Raw genomic sequence first — 22860 nt, 5'->3', positions numbered from 1 at the left:
ATATGACGTTTGATTTGGTAAACAATTGTCTGGAACAACCACATGAAATAGATGATGTCAGAATTGGGCTCTTTCAGCTGAACTCAAGCCGGGTGAACATTGAACATGTGAGACGAAATGGTTTCAAGCCAATATAAAGTACACTTTTACGATAAATTAATATCGCCAGACGTTGAATCAACCAAGAACATTCCTATCTATTGATACTGTGACATTTATTTGATTCGTTAACATGTAGTGATTTCTTGACTTTTTTGTCCTTTTCCATTATTGCTTTGGTTGAATACGTATTAGACTATACACTGACCGAGAAGACTTTTTCGTATTTATTTTATATGCCCCCTCCTGCTCCTAACGTCAGTTTAAACTGACAGGCCAAAAATTGTTGATAATTGTCCCCACCAAATTTTTTTTTCAAAAATATTGTTCAATTTGGTTAAGATACCTTAAAAATAATATACATACAAAAAATTGCAAAAAAATTTTGATTCAGGAGGATATGGGTTAAAGCGATTATTATCGTGAAAAAACCAAAGCTCATCCATCATGCAGATTGCATAAGCCATATTATGCTCAACGCAATTCATCATATACCCAACCATAATCTGGGAGAAATTGGTATCATACCATTGGCAAAACTTCAGAAAACGTTGAATAAACGTCAGAATACACCGTTTTAATTCCTTCACATTGCAGGTTCGTCTTGATTCTTGTGTTCACAAGAAATAAAAAGCTTTTCTAAGCACGTATTCAATGTTGAAAACTGTAAACCATTGCAAACAAAAAGCGCGATTTAACGTCCATTTTACCGTCACTTAAGGCCGCGCCATTAAAACTGAGTTCGACCTATTCCGTTATCCACAACACAGCCTTGCAAGCTGCAATTTTTGACGTTGAATAGACATCAAGTGAAGTTGAATCACAGAATTCACTTTTTAAGAGCAGTTTTGTCAAATATTGCCACAGCAGCCACTTGTTCTAAAACGGGACTGCTGACAACCAGCAGAGCGCCATTGACAGCTTTGTGACGTCACAACAAAAACAAACAAAACAAACAAACAAGCTTTGCTAGTTTCAGCACTTCGAAAAAAATCTCTAAAGTTTCAACAAGCGCAAATCTAAATTTAGACAAATGTTTAGGCAGCACCTCTTCGCGGTCTGAACAGAATGACGCACGTGATGACGTCATCAATGTAAACGTTGTGTCACTGCCACGTAAAAGACGTGGCATTCCTTTGAATAATTATCAATTATCATATAAAATTGCATTACAAAAAAAGGTAAATGTCTTTAATCTAAAACAAATAAATTGGAAAAATTCAGGACCCGGGTCCAAAAGGACCTTCAGGGCCTCCCTGCCAATGCAACTTGCAGAGGTGGATTAAAATAGAGCACTGTGCAGCGACACGCCCTGTTCCCAAAAAATATAAGCATCGTAGTTTGTAAGAGAGATAGAAGAAAAAAAACTTAAAAGAACAAAAGAACTAATTAGCTTTTGGGATGGGCGGAGATAGCCTCAAAACTTTTAATAATTTTGTCATGTTAAGTCGCAAAAATGTTTGTACAATTTTAGGTTGGGTTACGTGAGCAAGTTTTTCCTTAGATCTGCAATTAACACTATGTCGTATCATTAGCCGTCAAAAAATTCACTTTCCTGGTAACAAACGCCTAAGCCGGCGAAAAAGCACAATATTGTCCTTATTAGTTGTGATGAAAAACCTTGTTTGTTGGTGGTAAGTAGCCTTCTCTTTGTGCTAACCCAACCTTTGATACTCAAAAACATTTTACACAATATTGCAACAGTTCTAGACAAAAATTTGACTACTTAAGCACGTAGACTATAGATAGAAGAGATACATTGTTGACACACTTAAAATGGCATCACTACAAATATTTGACCTAAAAGTATCAAGAATTGAAATAAACTGGCACTCAACCTCAACCTAATGACAAAAAACACACATAACGCTCTGATAAGAAAAGACGAAATATGTGGTTGCATGGTGGGCGGGTTTATTTTAATAAAAGAAAAATGAGACAAATTTTAATTACAGATTATTTACTTCTGCTATCGCCAAATGTTAGCTTTGGGGGCATTGCAGCTATTTAAACAATATTTGCATATCATGACGTCAAACAGCGATAAGATAATGAAACATCTACAAAAGAAGGAACAGCAGTTTTGTAGTACATGTAAAAAATTTATAGTTTTTATATTCAATATTTTTTTGACTTGACTCGTAAAATATTTTACATCATCAACAACTCTGAAGAAGTATATTGGGGGGTTGCGCGAAACGTAAACGGCTCGTCATCACGTGAGTTGGTGTATCCTCAGTAGGGTGGCTCGTTTTTGAACTTTTTTTTTAAATTCTCTCGGGGTAGTGGGGAAAGGGTGCCAATGAGTGAGAAAACAATCATGACAAAATTTGAGATTTGTAAAAAATTGTCTTCAGCCTCCTCATGGGGCCCAAAAATCGAAAAATGGGGTCAAAAACGCAATTTTTTTTTTAAATATTTTTAGTTTGGGTAGATACAATATTGTTTAGATATATCTAATTAACCTAAGAAAAAAAATTGGAGTCATTTGAACTATTCCTTCAGCTTCCTCACAGCTTCTGAAAATTTCCTTTTTGATGAAAATTTCGCATTTTTGTGGGTGGGTACATAATACATAATTGCGTTAGACATTTTGCCAGCTATAAAACGTCATTGTATTTCTCTTTATAGGCCTGCCCTGAGCTGTTGCGTCATTTTTTAATGAAATTGGGTTAATTTGGTAGGAAAAAGTGACGTCTTTTATTTGAATTTACGTCACTGACGAAGTTTGTAGTTATGTAACCACAAACAGAAATGCAAAATTTTCAGCAAAATGAAAATTTTTAGAAGCTGTGAGGAAGCTGAAGGAATCATTCAAATGACTTCAATTTTTTTTTATAGGTTATTTAGATATATCTAAACAATATTGTATCTACCCAAACTAAAAATATTTTTTAAAAAAATTGCGTTTTTGACCCCATTTTTCGATTTTTGGGCCCCATGAGGAGGCTGAAGACAATTTTTTACAAATCTCAAATTTTGTCATGATTGTTTTCTCACTCATTGGCACCATTTCCCTACTACCCCGAGAGAATTTAAAAAAAAAGTTCAAAAACGAGCCACCCTAATCCTCAGGCATAGTTGATGCACAATTTCGAACCACAGTACGTTTGATTGCTGGTACACGGAAATCTAATCCAAAGAATGATTTTCAATAATGTTCAACCCAGACAACAAATCAGTCATCTTTTACATTGATTCAACGTCTGCAGACGTTGAATCAATGTAAAAGATGACTGATTTGCTGTCTGGGAATATTCCTCCAATGCATATTTGCAGAAAGACAGCAACGACATACTTGCAGCAGAAAGTTCAAAACTTGGTTAAAAATTACCCAGTGGTACAACAAATAAATCAACCAAAAAAAAATTATAAATAAAATCAAAAACAGTAATTTATTTAAATTATTTTTTATTTAATATTACAAGAAAGTCACGACGTTCCTACAAGATTCCCCTGTTGGAGATTCAAACAAAAACCCAACAAGACCTCCCAGATTTCGACACAGCCCCGATAAATCTGAGGTACATTGCAAACCGCATAAGAGCAAAACAGACTAAAGCAAAAGCCAACATGTCCTGACGAGAATGGCAATGGGGAGCGGTAAACCGACAAACTGTCCAAAACAAAATACCCCAAACCACATATCATCTTATCGAACTTTCAGCAACCCACATTCAAAAGGACATCATACACCACCCATCATTGCCACAATAACTGCAAAAGTTGGTTTACGTAACTTCTTTTGAAGTAAATCAATTTTGTGTTTAGTGTCATACGAAACAGTTACACCAGAAGGAAAGCATAATAAGAAAATAAACTAGAAATGATGAAAAACTAAGCTTGCCAGTGCTTTTAAAAAAATACTTTTTTAAGTAAAGGGATTCTTTGCTGCGTTTTTGGCGAAGAAAAGCCACTCCTCGAACCGGCCAATAAATGAAAAAGCAGAATGCGTCCCGATTTTCAATTTGTTGTAAGGAGAATGATAAACTCATTTACTATAGAATTTAAATTGTATCGTGTTATTAAAACGCAGTTTAACTCAAGGCAGTAGTACAAAGTCTATACTCCCAGCTGATGAATTTGACTAAGCTTAGATTAATTTGGTGTCTCGCAAGACGTTAAATCAATGCGAAAAAGACATCACATACACACCATTATGACGTAAGCTTACTCATAATGCTGCTTACGTCATCTGGCTGCTGGGCCCAAGTCAACAAACAACAGAAAACCAGAATTTCTCGACCACGGCTCGAGTCTTGGTGAAAGTAGAAAATGAGCCTTTTTTGTGACAATTCTTCAATCAGCAAAAATTTGAAGGCAAGTGACCAAAATCTGTCCATTTCACATTGATTTAATGTCTGCAAACGTTGACTCACTGTAAACAGGATAAATTTTGCTTGATGGAAATGACGCACTTCCAATTTCTTGCAGCAACGCTCATCTATACTCCAAGACTTCACAAAATAAAACCATCCGACTGAAACCAAATGCCGCTTCATAAGGCAAAACGACGTAAAAACAGCGAATTTGAAGACAAAACAAAAGGTAAATTAAAGACAGATGTCGCTTTATACGAAAAATCGACTCAAAAACAACTCGGTAATTTTTTTCTTGTTGGGCGGTGAACTCACCCCGTTTCAGTGATTGAAAGCTTCAACATGTGGGTGAAAGGCAAAAATGCCAAAAGAAACTCTCTTTGTCTGAAAATAAATATTTCAGCAATCAATCAAACCCGTATTCTGGTATCCTTTTAAAAAAATTCGTTAGTGCACTTTTATGCATCACTGACTACTTCGCACACGGAATTACAAAATTACCAACGGTAAACACTGCATCGTACATGCTCGTCACATATTTTGTAATTTGACAAACAAAAGTGCTGGCTTGTATCGTGGATGTCTTGTGAGCTGGCAACTCTGAAAGAAAACGATGTCAGGTTATCGACCTTGTGGCTAATTAATTAGTTTTTTGCTTCTGTTTCTGGAAAGCACGGGTTCGATTCCAGGTCGGGTCACATTAAGGACTTCAAACAAACGTTGCTAATTCTTTAAACCACTGTTGCTGATGTATGAGAGTGTAATAGAGGTCAGACGTTTTGTCCACCAAGATTCCAGCGATTGAAAATCATTTTGAAGTTCAACTCTATACCGGTGTGTTTACATCTTAACCACCTGCATTCGTACAAATCCATATCATTCCAGACCGCAAATCAGTCGTTTTTACATTGATTCAACGTCTGCAGACGTTAAATTAATGCAAAAAAAAGGCTGATTTGCTCCCTGGGTGATTGATGGCTACAGTTCCAGTTCATGTTCTCGTTTGAACAGCTGTTGGATTTGTGAGCAGGCAGCCCACCTTGTCTTCTCAGATAGCAACAGGTGTAAGCTTTGCATCATTTTAACGTTTGTTGTCAATGAAGTTGGCAATTGAGCAAGTGTTAACTGTGGAAAAGTAAGATGAATGTTATTTACTTATTTCCCAGCCAGCAAATCAGTCCTTTTTTACATTGACACAGCGTATGCAGACGCTGTATCAATGTAAAAAAGGACTGATTTGCTGACTGGGTTAATCAACACAAAGAGATGTATAGCTAAAGATCAAAATCGTTTTTCAAAGAATGCAGTGATGTAAGAAAGTGACTTTATTTAACAAGTTGGTTGACACAAGAAAAGTCACCAGGTACCAAAACCTGATCATATTTACTTTGATTCAACGTTAAAAAATGCTAACATACGAAAAATACATCACCTGGCTACAGGTTTGTTTGTAGGAAAAGTTTTAGTTTATTCTACAAAGGAGATGAAAACATGCAGCTGAGCACACTCTCAAGGTGAAATGGGTAGGATCAACATCATAGGTAGCCTAACCAGAAAGACGACGGCTGAACGAAACATTTTGGAGCGATTATTTCACTTTTAGATGTTGGTTGCATGCTTTATCAAAACCTTCCACTCCGCAGTCTTTGGCATAAAGATTTAAGCAATCATGGGGATTCAAACCTTCATTTCGGCCGAAACCAGTCTAATTAAAGAGGGCAAACAGCGCAAAAAGGGGCAAACGATGTTTCGCAAGCGAAACTACTCCGGTCAACAAATCAATTCCTTTTCACTTTGAATTGAAATCTCGAAACGAGAGTATGACAGTTTTCCCCAAAAATGAAAAATCGCTGAAAACTGTTATTTTTTGTTACCCGATAACTAAAAACACTCAAAAGTAATTTAACTGTTTTTGGACAACAAACTCGTGTTCTACACTTACGTTAAATTTATATAAGAACGATTACATTACAACCGAAGTTCGAACAAGCTTCTGTCTTATCAGTTGTATCACTGGCAAACAACATCAAAACAAGGATGTCTAATAAATAAGAACAATATCATAACATTATTAGAGTCGAAAAAATCCCTCAAGAAGCGTCATATCTAGACATTCAGTCTCGAGATGGTCTTGTGTGATTCATACCCAAAATGCTGACTGTGCTCATTGCTCATATAACTTGCGTGGTAGCGCAAGAGTTTTTTTCTGTCGATTTTTAAACAAAGTCCCTCTGAAAACAGCAAAATTAGGAGAGTTATGTATTTTACAACTTTTTTCTTTGTCCCAATGACGTCTGAAGGCAAATAAAGCAATGATTGTACCCATTGCAAGTCAAGCGGAGAAACAAAAATGACAACAACTAAAAAGAATTCATAAGAGTGGCATTTTTGATATCATATCATATTTCCACAACATATAGAGTCATCGCAGTTCAAAACAGTTATGTTCTGTTTACAACTTTTTAGTTGAAGTGTCTCTAATAACTTTCGAAAGGTCGAAGATAAAGCAGCAATATGGGCGCAACAACATAACCCACAGCGCAAGTTCTAAGGTATGACTTAGGAAAAAAGCAAGCAGATAGAGTAAGAAAGCCTAAAAGCATGTTTTTCTAAAATAACAACTATAATTGTGGTTAATTTTAGTTAATCGTTGAATCTGCAATCTGCACACGCTGAATCAATGTAACAAAACGATTGATTTTCTCTCTGGAGAGAAATCAGGGAGGTGAAACTTCGACAAAAAAATTTAATTCTGGGTCCCGAAACCTTATTGTTTTTGTGAAAAACAAAACATTTGAATAAAAACTATAACAAGGAGGCCATTTGTAACCCCACTTGCCTCCTATGGCCGCAATCCTTGTTGACCTCTCACTTGTAGGCCCGTATAGACACGATGAGTAATCCTACCCAGAAGGTATTTATGAAGTTTTGGAGAACTCAAATATTTACATGCAAGTGACGTGATTCCCTGAACATCCCTTAATGAATTATTGTGGAAGGTATTGTCTTGCGCTCGTTATAAATTCCGTATGAATCACAAGCAGAGAACGCGAAAAGACGCGTCAAATATCAACATAACAATACAGCCTACTGTCTTGGACGCATTTTATAACCTTGTTATCGCAACTTGGCTCAGATTGGCAAACACACCAAGCAGCAAAAGGAAGAATGCCAAAACAAGGGGAATACCCAAAAAGGCTGCATTCCGATCAGATGACAAGGACTTGACAGACATCAAACACTAAGACATAGTCAAACACACAAATGGCCAGAATATTTAAGTAGAAACTTAATGACATTCCAGACAGAAAATCAGCCGTTTTTACATTGATTCAACGTCTGAAGACGTTTGTAAACGTTGAATCAATGTAAAAAACGACTGATTTGCTGTCTGGAATATGATTGCTATGGCACTACTAAATGTTTTGGTCATCAAGTCTGTCATGCTTCAACTTTAGTAGTTTCAATAAAACGTGACCTAAAAAAAGATAAACCCTCTTCAGGTAACTAGTTTTAAATAATGAAAACATTTACTGATACTAATTTCAATGCAAAATCACTGTTTAATCTTCTTCTTGCGTTTGAGGCCGCCACAGATCACGTTGTTACATCAAGGCGCAGCAGTCAATGGATTGTGTATTCATTGAGCGTTGTTAGGTCCACATGTCTATCTTGTGGTCGGTATACAGGACATTGAATGTATTAATTCAATGTACAGAAATTTTAAACTTTTCTGTGTAGATTTCCAAGAAGAAATGCTCGCAATCTAAACGTGATGATACAAAACCCACCTTAGCAATACTTTAAAAAATTATATTTTGTTCGATTGCATCCGTTCTGCACAACCTATTGTAGGCTAATAATCTTGTCAGCAAAAAATAAAATAGTTTGTTGTATTTATAGTGTATACCTTTTCATGGCATGGTGTATAAAATAAGTAAACAGTGAATGAGTTGCATTGAGGATGCATGCTTGTACAGTGTGCGAAACGTTGGTAGATTTATAACTGATTGAAACATTTTCCCAAGCTATTAGTTTTGTATTTGTGCATCATTACAGTCAGAAACAATAATTAAAAACTTATTTGTTTGTGCTGTGAGGACATCGAAAGAGCGTGGACATTTATAAACCAGGTGACAAGACTAAGAATAAACATTGCCCTACAAAATAACATGTAGAGTTTGTACACGTTTGTACGAATGCTATATATAGCAGGGAATGTGGCACGGACTTCACTAGGTGTAGCAAAAAAACACAAACATTTCCAGCGGCTTAGGCAAGAATTTTTATATACCAAGGCCTGCTTAGAGGTTCTGACTTTTGTTTCTCATCAATTTGTCTTAACGATAAGTGCATAGTTAAACGTATTACTGGCATGTTGATGCACATTCATGGAATTTCAATAACCCATTAATTATCTTGATACTGATGTTTGCCAAGGAACATTAATGATGGAAAGATTATTTTTTTTCAAGAACAAGTAGGAGATTTGTCCCTAGTTATTTAAATTGAGTTCAGATTGTTTTCATTTCTGCATCGGCAGCAAAAACAATAAAAGTCTGTCCAACGTAGCAGATGGCAATAATGCGTGAAGGTGAATCTTAACTTAAAGACGAAATAAATTGATTAACAATAAGATTTAAACCAATTAACAAAGTTTTTTTTGAAACTAAAGCTACTCGTGTTTTAGTTGAATATCGAGACATACGGTTCAATTCACATAGTAGCCTACTTTAATACAAACAGTACTCTTGTTAAATTAATATTAAAGTACAATAAGACGTATTAAAGCATTATGTAAACTGTGTGCCTCTGCATGTTCGATTGCTAAGCCCTGGCACAAGGGAAAAGACATGGCCGTAGGCTACAAAGGATTGGACTGCTTCTTTTTACTAAAATATTTATAAATCAAAATCTTTTTCGATACTATACCTAACAATTAATTCTAAACTTTTGATAAATCTTCCTTTTAAATAAATTTCAGTCAAACTTTAAAATCAAAGGTATTTAAAATTAAGCTATCAATAGGGTAGGTATCCTTGTTGCTGATAGCCTACATTGCTGAGCTGAAAGAAGCGTTGACAACACTCACGTTTGTAAAATACTTCAAATATTTGGTTTGTTTACAATATTTCTGCTTGCCGAAGAGCGCACTATATATTTGATCGATCAGCAGCTAATAGACTAATGCAAACAAATTCCACCAGCAAAAGAACGCAATTTAGTGAAAGACTATATTTTTATGCAGTAAACATCCACATTCCACGTACGCACAAAGGCTACATCTGCACAATACATCTTTATGTCACTTATGACTCAAGTTAGTGCTAGAGCTTTTAGAAGGGGTTAAGCAAGATAGAAAACAATACAGTATTTATTTTGCCACATAAAGCTGTGTTAACGTTGATATATTTGTAAACTTCATATCTTTGCTCATTGGCATAATGTTGAGTTCTCGTCATAGCAGATACCAGATAGTATGTAAAATATATATATAGCATGCAACATTGCAACATACATGCTATCCATGAAACGAATGTAACACGCCACATTGAATTTAGCTCGCTTAACCATGAAATAGATCTTTTAATTACAGATCATTCCTCATCACAAGCTGGATGTATTTCGCACCGAATAAGTTATAATATATATTACAAAGTAGTTGACTTCAGCGGAAAGGGCAGCCAAAAGTATTGAGGCTACCTTTATTTCGGGTGTTATGATAACTGGATAAGACTTCTGTCTGGTGGTTAAAGATTTAGATTGTGGATGGGAAGACACAGCAACTATGGCTCACTGTAAGCAACCCAATCTTCGTGCCCACCTTTAACCATCCCAAAAGTATCTTAGAGAGATGTAGCCGCCTATTCGCAGTAGGTGTCGTGCAGACGCTTTCACCTCCCGACCACGCAGACGACATAGTGTAGCCTAATGATAGCAGCCTACTCTGATAAAAATCCACTTATATCCCAATTTTCACTTAATTACAGTTAAAAAAGTATTTCAATTGGTTTTGTTGCTAATGAATAAGCAAATACACCCACATGTTCTATGAATAATCAAAAGTCTTTTTAAGTTTTATCCGTATGTCTGAATCTCTTGGCGGTCTAGGGCTACCACAAACCCAATTTGTTTTAAGTGCAAATCCCGTCTGTGATGAATCATGACGAACAATCTCTCTATATGTCCCTGGCTCAGTGACGTGGCGTGCTGGGTGTCATCCAATGAAAAACTCCATGAATTTAATGGATATGACTTTTCTCTAACAGGGCTGTTTGAAACAAAAAGATTTTAGAACGTTTATAGTGATTCAAAATAAATCAAAAGGAGATTCGTTCAGAAAAAAAGAGTTTGGATTGCAATGACCCCAACACTGTAGCGCCAACATCTCTCATCATCTTATTATATATCTTCCTTCAGCCAACACACGTTTTCCCAGCAACGCGTTGTCAAGCAATCAGCCAATTGTTGCAATATTTCAACATTAACTACAATTTAAGTCTGGTCAGATGAGCGTGACAAAGCATCGAGAAGGCAAATATCCCGGCAATGCTTTTATCTTATTGCAACATTGCATCTTCATGTCACCAGCTCCATTTAATGACATCACTGAACAGCAATAGAGAAACGTGGTACAATCACTAAATTTACCACACAGGCTTAATTTCTACAATTGCAAAAACATAACGTATTGAAGGGATTTGTTTGTGGTTATAACAACAATTTTTATGTTCACTTTACATTAAAGTAATATACCAAAGACAAAGTGAAATTGTTCACCAGGCATTTGATAAATAAAACGACTTGAGTTCTTCTGGTGACTATAGGCTACTTGGAGGTAACCTAGTAGCCTACAGTCACCAGAAGAACGCAAGTCACTTTGTTTAAAGTAATATACCAGTACAACAAAATGTCATATCCGGAATCGACTTAGTAAAACGTTTCAGAATGTTGCCAGACTGGGAAAACGTGAAACAAGACACAGGTCGACAACTAGCCAGGAGACAAAGTCACGTGACACATCAACATATTTACCAAAATCAAACCAGTTGTGACTCCACTTGAAACTCAGTGCAGACACGCCAAGTTTCAATAAACATAAAGCATTACGTAAGGCAGAATTGTACGAGAGATCATTAAGAACAAGCTCATATAAACTCATGGCAGACATTTAACAAAAGAAAAGTGGCAAACTCGTCACCCTTATACCAGTCTAGTACAGAAGCTTTTCAATGCTTTAGTGTTCAAAGTTGCCATGTTGAAAAACCACAGTAGAATATCGTAGCCTACGCTTACTCGTTAACAACAAGCATATTAGGAACAACCAATAACGCAATTATCCAGCTGTATTCAAATATAAATCCACTAATATTGAATGCAGATTATTTAAGCCTTCATCACCAATCACCATGCAAGGCCATCTTCCAAATATTGTGATTTCACTTTCAACAAACACTTGCATCAGACTTAACTTACCGACTGAATGAAAACTTCTCCCATCTTTATGTTCTCATGCTCCCAATGATCGACGCAGTCAAGGACATTTGCATAAAACTTCTCGTGGTGCTGAAGGATTTGTGGAATTTGAAAGAAGATTTCATTAACCAATCTTGGTTCGCATATTGAATGGTTCTCTGGTCTTTTTAATGGTTGATAATACGTCTAAACAAAGACGGATGTAAACAAAGCTTTCAGCGCAGGGTTGTAAACTTTGATTACGGTACTTTAGAATGGTTCTGAAATTTAAATAAGCTGATACCAGCTAAAATAAGTGATACACCGGCATGTTAATGAAAGAGAAAAAAAGACAAATTCTTAAAAGTCTTAATATGCGCATGTGCAGATTAATTGTTTGGGTAGCAAGATACATTTCATAAAATAGTTTTCTTGTTGTAGATTTAATATGAAATCTATGTACAGGTGTTTTTTTAAATCAATGTTCAAATACGTTGAAGAAATGTTTCTGATGAACTTCAAATCATGAACAGTTGGCAGTCAATCACCAGGCCGATTGACTGTCCAGCAGTGGGCAGTGTTACAGCTTTCATTGATTTCTTGTAATTATAAGTCATTTTTATCTAGGCTTGCGCTCTGTGGTTGAATATTTAGATTAAGTGGACTGGCAAACAAGGAAGCCAATATTCGTGGCCACACTCATGCATTTCTTTGAGTGTCCTGTTTAACACAACTGCTCTTGAACGGTGTCGAACCGGCGCCCTTTAAAACGTCGAACCAGGACTCTCACCACTTGGTTACGCAACCGACAAAGACCTGAATGAAAGGACACGAAAGTATTCTTTTCCCAGATAGCAAATCAGTCGTTTTTTTCATTGATTCAACGTCTACAAACGTCTGCAGAATTTGAATCAATGTAAAAACGAATGATTTGATGTCTGGGACGCTGCACCTTGCCAAGACACAGTCACACGATCTTGGTCTCAGCCAAGCTCTTTTTTACATTGACTCAACGCTTTGTCATCGTCACGTGGTCTTTTCAACTTCCAGGGTTAAGAATCTGTCTGTTGGCTACCCCAGACAACATCTAGAGGCAACTGGAGAACAGCCAGGCATTGTACTTCATTTCAGAAACCACGATACATTTTGCAATATCTTCTTCTTCAACCGATTGGTCATGCTTGACTAGCAGTGACCTTCCTTATGTACTCCCTTCATTATACTGTATCCTTTATTTTTTTAATAATTCCAACATGCTTGTTGATCCTGTCATTTACTTGATGTAAGCACATTTCATTCATGTCGTCCTTTAGTTTTTTGCCTTGCAGCATCCCAGTCAACACTACATTTTCCTATAAGTTGCTTCTTGCAATGTGTCCAACGTATCGCAGGTTGTGAGACAATTTATCCGAAATATAAAAAAGTTACAAAACAAATAATATAATCAAAGCACTTAATCAAGGGACAAGAAAAGGGAAAATATTCACCTACTTAACAAAAGCAACCACCTACCCGTTTTCACAAAGGGGTTATAACTGTTTAGTGTTTATTGCCTTTTATACAATAACTTCTTCAAAAATAGTATGTTGTTGTCAACGGCTGCGGAAGCATGCTTTGAGGTTCTGTTGCTACTCCAGTCCATCAAAATGTCAAAACTGCCAATTTTACAACTTTGAAGGCATCCCAGAGAGCAAATCAACTACTTTTTTGCGTTGATTCACCGCCAGACATTAAATTAAAGTAAAAAAACGATTGATTTGCTGCGCGAGCAGTAGCACATCCGCGTTATATTGTTTAATTTTAGCATTTGACATTTGAATCAACAAAGAAGTCAGCACTTTGCGTGCAAAGCTTCTATAACCTAAATAAACGGCCTTCTATTTGTCCAGTAAAAGGTGAAGATTAAACTCTGTAACGTAAATCGTGTGTTGAATATTAAAGCAGAATGTTCACAAACTCTCTCGAATTGTAAGATCAGCTTTGCGTGTGTCACTCAGCCATCAAATCAATCCTTTTACATTGATTCAACGTCTCTAGTTGTCTCCATCCTTCAAAAGATGAAGCTGAAGGCTGCACAAATCACAATCTACAAAACTTATTGACTTATGCACTCGCTTGAAAGTTATGCAAGACTGTTGCTGTGACATAAGTTTCTCGCTGGAAGAAAAAGCAACGTAAAGCCAACGCCATTTTGCGTTACTGTAACTTTTCAACTCTGAAGCCCAAATGGGAAAAGATTATGTTTGCCCAAGGTTAGTAACGCACATAGAAGAAACTCTCGCAACTATCCATTATTGCCATTTTTACGTAGTTTCAACGTCTAGCGACAATGAAACGATATGAAAATGGCAACTTTGTGGACTGGGCTAGTTGCTGAAACAATTTTGGGACGAAAATCAAGATACTTCTTTATTGTTCACAGATCCACCTCAATTCTGCCAACAAAATTCGTGTGCAGAGGATAAATCAATGCATTGTGAAATATTTCAACATCTCTAGATAGGAAATGACCACCCAAACAGCAAATCAAACCTTTGTTTACATTGATTTAACATATGCAGACGTTGAATCAATGTAAAAAAGTTTGATGTGCTGCCTGGGCATCTAATTATTATCTTTCTCCCACTTCAAGCTCTAAAAACAATGTTTTTACTTTTCACTACTTTGTATACGTTAAATAAACAAAAAATCACCGTTTTTTGTTGACAAGATTGTATTCAGAATAACTTAACAATCACTGTCAAATTGTCAAGTAACCAGGGTCTTTCATGTTTGAGTTTGTCACAAATGTGTTCGCCGTGAAAATGAAAGTGCATCACAGGCTACAACACAAAGCGAGATGTACCAACAAGTCCTCAGCTGCCTGGGCCAATAGACGAAAAACGGCAGTGAAAGTTTAAAAGGCGAAGGTAGTTGAACAATTAGAGCATTTAAAAAGTCTAAATTTTGTTTCCAATTACACATAAAATTTATTTGATGAAATTGTAAAAATCATCACTTTTCCTTAAATGACATGTAGAGAAGATGTGAAGAAGATGGGGCTCATGTAGAGAAGATGCTTCAAAACTTGCTAGAGCTTTATATTATGCAATCAGATCAAGACTGCATGTATGTTGAAACACAACTCTTCAGTGTAGTTGCCCAGCATCAAAGTTTGCAAAATCAATAAAATATTGATTTTATAGCTTCAAGAAAATGTGGAACTGAAATGTTGTACAGCAGCAGTAGATTTGCGAGTGATAATTTGATGTGGTCAACTTTACTGAACTATGGTACAGTTAGCCATTAGCTTAAGTGAAATCAAAGGTTTTGAGAGCAGTGGGATGAAATATCTAAAAAAATCTTCTTTATCATTTATCAAGACCCTGTACGAAAATTCCATCCTGCAAATCGTAAAATCAATGTAAAAAAGAGGCTGATTTGAATATATTGATTGGGATATATGACGAGTTGCTGCAGAACAAACTGAGTTTGCTGTGACCTCATACAAGTTGTGTTCAGCAGTTATTTACCGTGTGTGAAGAAAACAAAAATGAACATAACCTTGGCACACTTACTTCAAATAATATCCGCAGGGACTTTACATACGATGCCTCCGTTTCGAGTAAGTTTCCCACCACGTGTCTTCTCATGTCCTGTAAATGCAATGACAATTAAACAGGTTAAGCATAAATATGTTGCTGCCCCCCTCCCCCCAACATCATGCACATCGCACGTTTCACCCATCAGAAATCATCATCTTGGATGAACATCTCTACAACAGGCCTAATTTACATCAGATCTTTTTGTTAACTAGACGAGGGCTACAAACCCGTCAACAAACAAACTTTTATTTTATACAAGTGAAGAAAGTGAACACGATTGTTGTGCCGGCTCTGAGCGAGTTTTTTGAAAAGTTTTTTTTTTTTTTTCATTGATTTAAGTAATTTTACAAGTTAGCAAATTACATTGCATGACGAAATATGTTAAAAAGAAAACTAGTTGTTTGTAAAGGTAAGAATTAAATTCTTCTTTAGATTTGCTTCAGTCATGTTCAATAAACATTGAGACATATTGAGTTCACCGGAGGCAAAATTGGCTGAACGGATTAAGGCAAAAAACGGTTTCAGAAAAAAAGTTTATATAAAAAAGGCGCATCTTTGCACACAGTCTGGTTAAGAATTTAAGCAATATAAATTGTCAATCTTTGCACCAGGGCAACTTGAAACAACGTTTCGAAATACTCCGCATCGAAATATTCCTAGATTTTCCATGTGACGTAACCGTTCAAAGCGCCAGGTTTCGGACCGAAGTGAAATTGCTTCAACTCAGCCTCATCGTGAAATGAGAGGTTCATGAAAGAAATGACGTATTTTGTCATTTCAGGCTATTTTTAGTCCAATTAATTAGTTTTTCCGGTGACAGCAATTCACACACAAAGGAATGAAGAGATGATCAAGAAAAGGTTCTTGTTTCGAAAACTGATATCCCAATACTTTCATAACTTATGACAACTTAAACGAATTGATACCTTTTTTTACTTTATTTTTTTATTAAGTAAGCGTTTAAGGCCCATTACACAATTACACATGGCAGTTTTTCAACAACCGAAAAAGATGTATTTATATAATTTTGAGTTTTGCAAGAGAAACCAGTGAGATACAAGCACTGGTGCGATACTAGGCATGCAAAACAACATGCAGAGTTGTAATAGTTAAACTGATGTTAGCTTTTTACACCACAGTTTCACCAAACAGAAAGAAATGCAAGTCAATGGCATTCAAGAATGTTTAATCTTAAATCTAATCTAAAAAAGTTTTCTTGGCTATCAAAGGGATATATAATATTATACATGCTTTGAACTTAGTCATTTCAATTCAAATCTTTCTTAGATAAACAATGCGGTTAACTTGCATTGTAAAACTAAAATAATGCTGTGAGAAACATTTCAAGCAAAAACGTATGAAAAGTATTTCGCTGAGACTGTTTTGGAAACGAGGGAAAAACAAATCCATTGCTCTTCCAGTAATATCAATTACCACACATCTTTGTTACAATATTCCAGTCGAACAACACTCCAGCTTGCAAATAGCAATACATTACTCCATTTCATGCAATGTCAACAAAAAGGTGTTGTCGCTGCACACACAGCAGCACACAAAATACATACATTACATGCAAATAAACAACGATAAGAAAGAGCACAAATGGCAGATGGTTGGAAAATAAACTGTGTTAATGATTGAGCACACAGTTAGTTGACACCAGATACCAATTTAAGTCGTTTTAACGTCTTGGCGTTGAAACGATGTAACCATGTCAACGTTTGCTAGCTGGAATGCACATTTGTATCCGAATAGGTTAAGCTACCAGTTACTGATGCGTGAAATTTTGGGCAAACGTTTTCATCGACTTTGCAAATAAAATTGCAATATTACTGTGCAGGAAAGGTATTATTGCGGCTAAGTTCTTCAAAACAAAGATATTAACTTGATATCATCACAACTATTCCAACAAAGCACATCTTACCAGTTTTTCCCTTCCTTTTCCATACTTCTGGTAGTCTAATCCACGACTTGCGACAGTTCGGGGAAATGTTGCTGCTAGTAGTCCATCTGTTGAACTTGATAAAGGTTTTGTTGCTGCCAAGTTCATTTGAAGTGCTGGATCTTTCTGCAAAACGTCGGAAAGAGAGGGGGCTTGTACTATACCAGGTCTACGACCTCTTCCTGACGCTTTTCTGGACAACAGGGAGTCAAGGTCGTCCCCGGTCGCTGGAGCGCTGCACGACCTGGAATGTGCGACAGCGGTTGTGATAGCCGAAGAGTTGTCAGCGTCTCTTGATGACATACTGTCATAAATAGTTTGAAATTGTTCTTGAGCCTGTTCGAGAGCACTGTCCACAACAGGGTCCGACTCACTGGCTGTAGATGAAGAATCAGTGGTTTCTGATGAAGTGCGTTGCAGATTGTCGTCGCGATTTCGAGAATTTTTTGCTCTTCTCCGTGCTCTGGCACTCTTTAATTTTCGAGTCAATCTTGGTGACCGAGAGACACGGTTGTCAGCGTACATTGAATGTGACATCTCTTCAAGAGACTGCGTCATGTTACTAACAGTGTCATCGTTGCTGCTCCAGCTACGGTTGGAGTTACTCCTATGACTGGAGGAATATCTTCTGTTTTGTGACGATTCATCGTCATGGTCTACTGATTCAGACGAAACTGCTTCGCTGGAAGAACTGCATACTGAAGTTTTATCCACCTCAGCTTCTGCTTTTTTGTTTAATAAGCTGGAGTCTACGATCGCGCTTGGAATAGTGTTGCCAAACGACCTTTTCTGGGCTGGGTTTGATAACTTCTTAGCGTCATATGCAGCTAGTGCTTGTTCAATGGCGTGAGGTTCATCACCAAAGGTTTCCATTTCGTTGAAATCACTTTGGATTGAATTGTTTTCACTGAAGCCAGATAAATCGCTAGTCGAATTATTTAACTCCAGTTCTTCTTTTGGAACGCAACCCCCCGGCTTTAAGGGGTATTGAAAATTACTATCTACCGGGCCCGTTTCCTCATCTGCACCATTTATTGACTTCTTTCGATTGGGAATGGGGTCACTGAGAGAACGTGATGACTCACTGTTATTACTTGTATTGCTGGAATCTGAGTTGTTCTGACCAGCAGCGGAGAACTTTCGTCTTCTTCTGCTGTTGGGGGTACCACACACCCCCAATTCACTCCTGTCTTCGGTTCGACTTGAGCTTCCTTGAGCCAAGCTTGGATGCTTCAACAACGCAGCTTTCATTGCAGCCGATTCTGGGCCGGCCGCTTCTTCTATGACACAACCTTCGTCGGTGTCACTTGCGTCGATATCTTGCGAGGAAGGCACTGAGCTTCGGGGTAGTGCTGCTGACCGTGATACGACACTATTTTTTCTTGTTGAAGTAGAAATCGGTTGTGTTGTGTTGCTTTCACTTTGAGCAGTGGGCTTCAAATTTGTGAAGCGAGTGCTGTTGACATCTATTGGTTTCGAGCGGTTTAGTTGAGACTGATGAGCTTTTCCATCTTTTGATTTATTGTAATCCAATTGGCTTGACGACACTATGCTTGACTTTTGTAAATGCTCGTTTGATTCAGAAAACTTAGGAGGGGTGTACAAAGGAGCACCATTAAGATATATAGTTCGCATAGGCGCAAAGTTTACAACTTCTTCATTGACTGGGTTGAAATCGACACTACCAGCAGAATTGACTTCCGACTTTTCTTCGGTCAAAGGTAGGTAATCAACTACTGTGTCAGCATCTGTTAATGAATTTTCATACGCTTTCAACTTAGAATCAGGGTCATCAAAGCTCCATTGCGACGAAGGTAACTTGTCACGTAAATATGCGTCAGCCCCACTGTCAAGACTTTGCGAACGCGCTGTCCGTTCAGGTATTACATCATAATGACTGGCAGTTTGAAGAGCTTTAGATGTCGCGCTAGACGTACCCTTACGCAAGTCCTGGTTTTGACTGGCTACTGAAGACAATGAATGCTTTTTAGAACGTTCTGACCACCTTTCAATTTCTGATATAACAACTGGGTCATTTAGATTAGTCTCTTTCGGTGAACAGGGCAATTGGCTACTGCCAGGCAACACAGTCTTTTTGCTGTCTGTTACAGCTTGACTTGAAAGATCAGACATTTCGTCAACAGTTTCTAAAGTGTGGCTTGCTTTTTTATTGGATTCACTTGAGTGGGTACTGTTACGGATAAATAACTTTTCTGTGGCTTCATCCTTTGGCCAGTAATGTTCGCTAAGCTTAACGGCTTTCAGCATCGGTTGGCTATGCACTGTTTGGTCCTTGTTAGATTTCTGTCCCTCAGTAACATTTTTGCTAATTATTGTCGAACGCTGCTGATGTTCCTGTTTATTGTAGGCTTGACCAAACTCAATCTTAGGAACGTCTTCAGAATTAAACAAGTTTCGTAAACTTTCAACCTGCTTTGATTTGGTCTGGGGTGGCAAAGGCGGTGTCTTGTCAATTGACTCTAGTGAGCCTCCGGCAATGTCAGATCTGTCAATTCCAGTCGAAGATGACCTGCTATGTTGGTTAGATAGGAAACTTTTAGATTGATTTACACTGTTTGGTCGTAACACATAATTTTTCTTTTTGTCATCTTCGCTATCTAGTATTTGCTTGTGTGTAATCATTAACTCATTTAGCGTCCTGGTTTGGTTGGGTTTGCTATTTGGTGTATTTGCTTGTTGAAATCTTAAATCTCCCGATTTAAATTGACTGTTGTTGCTCATACTATCTCGCACATCAGAAGGACTGAAATTAGCAGGGAGTGTGGAATATTTTTCTTCTGTCTCTGCAAAAGCTTGCTTTCGGTGTTTCGTTCTACTTCGACGGGTTATTGGTGCTGTGATAGTGTTTCCTTTTAAAGACTCTCCCAAATCATGCTTGTGGTTTTGGGGAGAGTCGGAAGATTGGAAAAACTGCATTCGCTGCGCAATATTGCTCGCCATCTGCACTGATGAATGTTTTGAAAACTGATTGTCTTGAGAACTTGTTGGCCGATGAGCTTTGCGAAGGCGTCGCTTGGATCGCTTTGCCTCTCGACTAGATTGTTTCTCTGGTGAATTGTCGAAAGTTCCAGAAGTTTGCGGTTTTCCACTTGAGGGCAGTTTTGATTTCGGTGCAAATGTGGAGCTTTCGTCATCACTGCTAGAACGTCTACTGAGGTTCACACGAGAAGGCGAGATTTTGTCTTTGACTTGGTCCGTCTTTTTCAATGAATCGCTCATTAACACTGTTGACGTTTGACGTACAGCAGCCGTCCGAGTTTGGCTCTTGCAAACACCAATTACTGGTCCAGTTTGAACTTTTGTAAAAGCAGCTGCTACTGGTAGGACGTAAGAAGGTACATATTGTTGTTTACTTGTTGTTTTGGTTTTCATTTCATCACTATTTTGAATCGTCTCTTCTTTTTGTGCTTGCATCCTTTTATTTCTTACAGCTGCCCTTTCACGGCTGCGTCTACTAAAGATTTTTGTACCAGAGACGTCGTTACTTTTTGAAGTCGCTTTTTCATTCTCAGTTAGAATTGTCGGTTTAGTAAATACAGATCCATATCCTGAGACAGTGCGCACATCTGCAGCCCGATCGATGCTGGATGTACCGGAAATCCTATTAGCCTTTTCTAAACTTGTACTCTTGTCATTGTGACTAGCAAGTTCATTTCTACAATCTTCCACGTCACATGATGTTCTGCTGAATGCTTGCACTAAAGATTCCCCGGTGGCAGGCTTATCAGTACTTTGCGCTCTTTCTGCAACAGTGAAATTTGAAAGATGCTTTTTAATTTGAGTTTCTGTGTCTCCATTATCACGTGTGGACGGCGATAAGTTTCGAGAGTCATCAGCTCTGAGTGCATTTGTTGGTTGAGTTTTTACCTTCACAGCAGGTGTATTTTTAGTGTTGTTTTCGAACGCCGCTCGTCGTGTTTTTACGTTTCGATTGGGAGAAGGACTCCTAGAACTTGGGAAAGATCGGCCTGGAAAATTAAACTCCTGACCTCTTCTTCGACTCGTCTGCGAAGAGTTATTCAACTGGGCTGCTTTATCCATTTCAGAAAAAGCGTTTATATTTGATTTGCCAGCATAGCAAGTATGTTGCCAGCAATCAGGTCTTGAACTTCATGTTTCATTTTCGAATATATCCAAAATTAATATTCCATGTAAGTAGATATTCCATCACACAACGTTAAGTACACGTCAGAAATCTTCTTAAACTTCAGCAAAACTCAACAAGGTTGTCCATTATTTAATCTTACAGCCTTACAAAGCTACCTACAGTTAAGAAAACTACTTTAATTGTGTGTAATAGAGTACAGTAGCTTAGTTTTATCAACCATTTAATAAAAAAATCAATTAAAAAATATATATATTTAAAAATTATTCTGAATGAAAAAAAATCATTTCGTGAAAACCTGCAAAAAGTTTTTCTGTTCAATCAAATGCAAACGTATCCAAATCACGTCATGTTGTTGGCAGAATACTGATCTGATGCTCTGATGACTGGTCATAATCGACGTGCTCTCAGACTATGCTTGTGCCATATCACGCGATTGCACTCTGGTCATTGGTCAAACAGTATCAGAACTATTTTGACCTGTAAAGCAGGAAATAGCCGCACTGCAAATACGCTATGTGACTCGACGATGCAAACAATGACAAGTTTTTAGTTTAATGTTGAGCAAAGCACAGCTTATAAAACAAATCATTGATCTCAAAATTAGTAAAAATAGTGCTAACCCGTGAATTAAATCTCCATTAGGTGTTAAATTCTTTGAGGGTATTTTGCGTATTTTGTAACAACAAGTTTTGGAATCGATTCTGCAGAGTTCTGTTAAATAGGTGATTATAACCGCATAACGATATTAACAATCACCACTGTAATTCATCTAAACTCATCATCACTGCTCTGCTCTGAAGATATGTCGAAAAAGTGTAAGGAATGAATAGCACTGCATTATTTATGTGGTATCGAGACTAATTAGCCTTTTGTTGAAGATTTAGATAAGTTGATGGGAAGGCAAGAAAGCCAATCTTCGTGTCCACCTTCAGGCATGTCAATCAGTATATTGCCGAAAACGCAGTTACATGCTCTTGAGCGGTGTCGAACCGGCGCCCTTCTGAGCGTCACACCAGGACTCACACTCAGCTATGCAGCGCCAGCACTTTATCTATCTCCAGGCTCATCAAAAGCAGCCGGATCACTGACATGATTATTCCCAAAAGTGATAATAATAATAATGCTGCCACGTATTTCTTGTCTGCACTTTTCAATTGCTTGCATCATTGCTATGCCCATATTCACAATCTAGCTCGTAAATTTGGTTCTTTTTACATTAAGCTATAAGATGTTGATTGCAATAAACGTCACTTTTACGAGTTATCAAGCAGTCTGCTTTTCCAGCAATAGTTGCAGTTGATCCTATGAAGTTCAAAGTAAACAAGAAAGCCC

The 22860-nt window shown here is 37.4% G+C and overlaps 1 protein-coding gene across 1 annotated transcript in view; it reads right to left on the bottom strand.

Annotated features, from left to right (window-relative positions):
- LOC145779530 (uncharacterized) overlaps window positions 1–20994 on the bottom strand; it is a 59774-nt gene extending 38780 nt beyond the window's left edge. The window contains exons 1-3 of the mRNA XM_082591135.1: window positions 17382–20994; window positions 15431–15508; window positions 11895–12080 (exon numbers count right to left, since the gene is read on the bottom strand). Coding sequence (XP_082447261.1) covers window positions 11895–12080; window positions 15431–15508; window positions 17382–20834 — 3717 coding nt within the window. The 5' untranslated portion in view covers window positions 20835–20994. The remainder of the gene's footprint in view (window positions 1–11894; window positions 12081–15430; window positions 15509–17381) is intronic.
- Window positions 20995–22860: the final 1866 nt, after the last annotated feature.

The sequence above is a fragment of the Aplidium turbinatum genome, chromosome 11 (genome assembly GCF_918807975.1).
Source record: "Aplidium turbinatum chromosome 11, kaAplTurb1.1, whole genome shotgun sequence".
Taxonomy (NCBI): domain Eukaryota; kingdom Metazoa; phylum Chordata; class Ascidiacea; order Aplousobranchia; family Polyclinidae; genus Aplidium; species Aplidium turbinatum.
The sequence above is the reverse complement of the archived record's forward strand: the minus strand, read 5'-3'. Positions and strand labels throughout refer to the sequence as shown.